This window comes from Frankliniella occidentalis, unplaced genomic scaffold (genome assembly GCF_000697945.3).
Source record: "Frankliniella occidentalis isolate FOCC.00 unplaced genomic scaffold, Focc_3.1 Scaffold52, whole genome shotgun sequence".
Taxonomy (NCBI): Eukaryota; Metazoa; Arthropoda; class Insecta; order Thysanoptera; family Thripidae; genus Frankliniella; species Frankliniella occidentalis.
In genome coordinates, this window is record NW_026267182.1 from 947,738 (window position 1) to 952,646 (window position 4,909).

At 56.2% G+C, this 4,909-nt stretch overlaps 1 protein-coding gene across 1 annotated transcript in view; it reads right to left on the reverse strand.

Annotated features, from left to right (window-relative positions):
* Window positions 1–8: 8 nt before the first annotated feature.
* The window catches only part of LOC113216513 (uncharacterized), a 43,056-nt gene continuing 38,155 nt past the window's right edge, over window positions 9–4,909 (reverse strand). Inside the window, exon 2 of the mRNA XM_052267451.1 lies at window positions 9–2,874. Coding sequence (XP_052123411.1) covers window positions 1,887–2,873 — 987 coding nt within the window. The 5' untranslated portion in view covers window position 2,874 and the 3' untranslated portion in view covers window positions 9–1,886. The remainder of the gene's footprint in view (window positions 2,875–4,909) is intronic.

Consider the following 4,909-nt stretch of genomic DNA (forward strand, 5'->3'; position numbering starts at 1 on the left):
CCCACCCCTTTTTATCCCACCCGGTTTGAAAAAAAAAAAAAAATGAAAAAAAGATCTCGCCCGTTCGTTCTCGGTGCAAAGACGAGGCGAGAGCATGATTTCCCCAAGGCTACGCAGCTTGCTGCTCGATCCTGACAGTTTCCACGCCTCAGGTGACCTCTACACTTGAAACTTCCGCGCGCGCCTGGACTGCGAGTAGTATTTTATTTTTTTATCCCGAATAGTATCGTTTCCAAGTGAGAAACGGACGCGTCGCTGCTCTCAAGGACAATACGGCGCTATGGGCGGCGGCGCGGCCGCGTCGGCTGGAAATCTATTTCGACCGCACTTATGTAACGCTATACGCCGTTAAGAAAGAACAGCTTTTGTTTTCGTTCATTACAAAAGGTTCCCTCCGCTTTATGGGGTCGCGGCGGCGCGTGCGCGCCCGCGGCCTCTGCACAGCCTCGGCGGAAATTCGCCTTTTAGTATTACTTATGTTTCTTTTCTCTCTCTCTTCCCATGTTTTTCTCTCTTTCTCGCTCTATCTCCTTACAAAAAAAAGGAGTTCATATTGAGACGCTCCCCCTAATACACTGGCGTTAAATCAGTCTTGGCCTAGCCTAGAGATATTGGCAGCAATTATGAATTATGTGATGTGCGTGTAAAGCCATTACATGTTTCTTCCCCTCAATTTGAACATTTTCTTTAAAGACTCAAAATAATAAAAAGGCCAAACTCTACAGTAACTTAGCTGCTCGCAAACGCCGTACCTGCCAGAGGCTTGGCTGACGCGATAGGCACATCTTTGATCTTGCTAATTGATAAGCTGCTGACGTAGTTCAGATCTCACAGGCACTTAATCTAATCTCTTTCGTTTAACAATACAAAAAATTGATTGACTGCAGTATCGCAGTATTTACCATAAATTTAAGGTTAAGGTCGCTTAAGGAAGCTTTATAGATCCATTTGGAAAGTTGATGAAGCACTTACGAAAGTGACCTTGGAAAACATGAACAAAACAATTAGAATTCAATTGGCCATCGATTTGTTGTGACTAACAATTGTTTGCTGTTTTTTTCTCGTTCATTTTCAACAATTCATTTGTTGTTTCTTTTCAGGCCAGGACCAGAGGTTCAAGGGACGATCCCTAAAGCTAGACAAAACTCTGCCCTGGTCAAGGAATTTAACATTATGCAACAACAGTGTTCTGCCTCATTCCATCATCATACATAATAACTTAAGTTGGTCTAGCTAGACTCGCTGCCCTTTAATTGTGTAAGGAAAAGTGGTCCATGACAACAGACCATTTCTTGTTGTGCGAGAGTAGATAAGAAAGGAAACGAACCGGAAATTTTTTTGGTCATATTATTTTGTGAAAAAATTATACCGTTGCTTAAGTTACACTTACTTCCTTCCAACTAAACTTTCGCCAAACTAGAAATAGTCAATTCATAATTCAATTCATAATATTTTTTCAATTGAGTTTTTTTCTTTTTATATTTTCTTTCAACTTATTGGTCCTTAAAAATGGCCTTTTTAGTTTTAACAAGCTCTTCGAGGGGTTCGTTCCCTTAGACCACAAAAAGGTTGTGGGCCGGTCTGGTCATGTTAGCCTTATCACAGCAGGACGAGAGACTTACACTAATTTGTCACAGCCAAATCAAATATATTTATATATATAGATTTATATATAGACTGATATATAGATTTATGAACAATCGCGTGGTCTCGCCGAAAGGGGGAACAAAAAACTGCCTTGTCGAAAATTGGGTCTGAGCTGAGACTCTGCACGAGCAGGCTCCTTGGAGCAAGTATTCGCGCTTGCAGGCGCAGGGGGATCCCCACCGCGACGAGCCGAGCTACGAACCTTCGACAAGGCCCTTTTCTTGAAGGCACGGTTGACTTCACGACTCCATGGTGGCCATGAGTCCATGGAACACCAGCCCGCCGGCCTGCTGCGCCTGGCCATGGGCCTGGCTGCAGCTGTAGGGCTGCAGGCTGTGCTGCAGGCTGTGCTGCAGCTGCAGGCTGGCGGCCGGGCTCGCCGCCGCCCCCAGCGCCGCCCCCAGCCCCTGGTCGTCCGCCCCCATGATGCCGAGCCCCAGCGTGCCCATGAGCGGGCCGGGTGCGATGTTTTCCCTGTCGTGGCCGGTGTGTGTGTAGCGGCGGCCGCAGTGGTCGGCGCGGAGGTCCTCGCACGGCAGGGGGGTGTTGGTGTTGGCCAGGGGCACGCGGGGCTTGGTGCGCAGGTACACCTCGTCCTTGAAGTCCTCCAGGGTGTTGGTGGGGTCGGCGAGCGCCAGGGCCAGCGCCCGGCCCTCGTCGTCGGCGTCGGTCCGGTCCAACCGGTCGAGGCGCGGCCGCTTGCTGGGGACGGGGCACCGAGGCGGAGAGGACCCCCGCTTGGCGGCGTCGACGGCGTCCTCGCCGTCGTCGCTCCGGGCGTCGTCCTCGTCGATGGAGGTGATCATGCGTGGGGTGGGCGGCATGTAGAACTGGCTGAGCACGTCCTCGAGCTCCTCCAGCACCAGGTTGGGGGTGGCGGGCTCGGGCGCGCTGGCGGCCGGCGTCGCGGAGGTGGTGGTGGTGGTGGTCGCCGTGGCGGTGACGGTGACGTTCGCGGCGATGGGCGCGGCCACGGCCGGTTCGTCCAGGTCGGCGAACAGCGCGTCCGGGGAGGGCAGGGGCGGGTTGCGCGCCTCGCGCTGCTCGCGCTGCAGCCGCCGCACCGTGTTGTTGATGAGCACGGAGCGGCGCAGCGACGACTCGGGGTCCTCGATGCGCCTCAGCTTGTTGACGCTCATCTTGAGCATCCGCCGGCGCTCCTCCTTGAGCCGGTACTTGGCCGAGATCATGGTGGGCCTGGCGGCCACGGTCACGGCCTCCCTCATCCTGCAACACACACAACACAGCGAGGCGTTAATATCTAATCTCTGCGCCGCATAGTAAGTAAGCACTGCCACTGACTGGGGGGTCAGAGCGAGAGAGTATCGCGCCGAAACGTCTTTCCTCTTCTCACTCCTTCCTTTCCTTGGCGGTGACTGGTGTCACAACGACGCCGTTTCGCTTTTCCTTCCCCCTCTCCTCCCACAACACCAAGCTCTGCACAACAGCGCTCCGTATTAGAGAATGCACTTCTTTTTATTGCTCCTCCCAACAAGTCGGCCGGCGGCGGCGGCCGGGGCGTTAGAGGTGGCCTGCTCCCTCTATATTGCTCCGATACAACATATCGAATTCAGAGCGCGCACGGGGCGGGGCGGGCGGGGCGGGGTGGGGTGTGCGAGCAGCCCCGAGGGGCCCCGCCGCCCCGCCCGGCCGTGTGTCGTGCGGCGTCCCCGCCACGCCCCTTCCTCCCTCCCCCGCACGCACCCACCCACACACACACACACACATCGGAAAGTGAATCGAGATATTTCCTTTTCGCCGTCACGCAAAGAGGCAGCAGGCAAGTTATAATGCACGTCCTGTCTTATCGACCTGTCTGTTGGCAAGCGGGGTGGCGGTGGTGGAGGCGGGGCGGGCCGGGGCGGGCCGGGCCGGCGAGGGTGAAAGGGGGACGACGCTACTCGTGACCCCGGGGGGCTATGTGCGGCAGTGGCGGCGTGGCGGTTTCAATCTACCTTCCTGCCTCTCTAGAGCAGCCTGTCGGCTAAAAGTCGGCAGCGTGTCGGTCGCATGCATATCCTGTCGAGCAGCAGCAGCCCGCCGCGGCAGCCAATGCACGCCACGCCACTCTGCGCCGCCGCCGCGAGCTCGAGGAAATCGAGCCATCAAAAGCGGCCAAGAGAGCCATGGGAAGCGGCAGCAAGCAAGCAAGCAGCGCGATGCACTGCTTGGCCTCCTGGCGGCGCGGCGGCGTGGCGAGCCGCTCCCCAAACAATCACAAGGCGAGGAGGCAGGCGGGCGGGTGGTGGCGGCGCGGCGGTGGTGTGGGGGTCGCGCTCGCCTCGCAGTAGGTCGCCACCCTCTCCTCCTCGTCGCGTCGGCTCCCTCCTCGTGCCGGCCGCCCACGTCGTGATATAGAGCCACGGTTCCCAGCGCCCAGTCCTACCGACGGACCTCGGGCGGCTCCCGGGGAGAACCCGAGCGGTCCTTCGGGCTGGCCCGCCGGCCGCCGGCCGAGGGCGAGGGGGCCTCCATCTCGAGTCGCGAAAGGGACTTGAACAAACCAAAAGGACTCTTTGGAAAAGCTTACGATTTTGTTTCTGTGTCTCAGTTGTTCATTTTCTGTCAAGTTGGGATTCTTTCTATTAACACATTAGCAAATCCTGCGGCAAAATAAGCCAAACAGGGTAGGTCGACGGTCGACACTCACCTTGCCGAGTGACCTGCCGACAATCAACGAAATGCGGGGAAATATTTTCTAAGTTTTAAACTAATTGTTATACTTTGGGCTGTGCTGAGTGTGGCCGTGTTTCGGCCCTGATTTTAAGTTTAATCATAAAATTGGTAAACAATATTTCTTCACGATGGGAGCGATGGCGTTGCCGCAAAGTCAGTCTGTAGGGCAATAATATTGCTCCGTTCTGCCTTTGACTGCAGAAAATGTTTAAGTTCCCGCTGCAAAAAAAAGTTTCCGCAGCGGGTTTCGAACATGAGATATTCCGCTCCGTGGCCGAGTGCGGAACCCCGGAGCCACGGAGGCGGCTGAAGGGATTGCACCTGACAACTCTACTTGAGTGACTAAGGCCCTCCAAGGGTCCCCGTGGTTTCCCCGAGCGCCCCTCCGCCAGGCTCGGCTCGGGGAACCGCTCGGGCCGGGGGGTTCCCGAGCTCCCGTCGGTAGGACCGCGCGGCTGGGAACCGTGGCTCTTTATCGGCTCTAGGCCGCCCTCCTCCTCCTCCTCCCCCCGAGTGAGGGACAAAGCAGCTCGATGAATTAGAGGTCGGTTTGACGTGCTCACAGCCCGGTGGCCGGCCCGGGAGC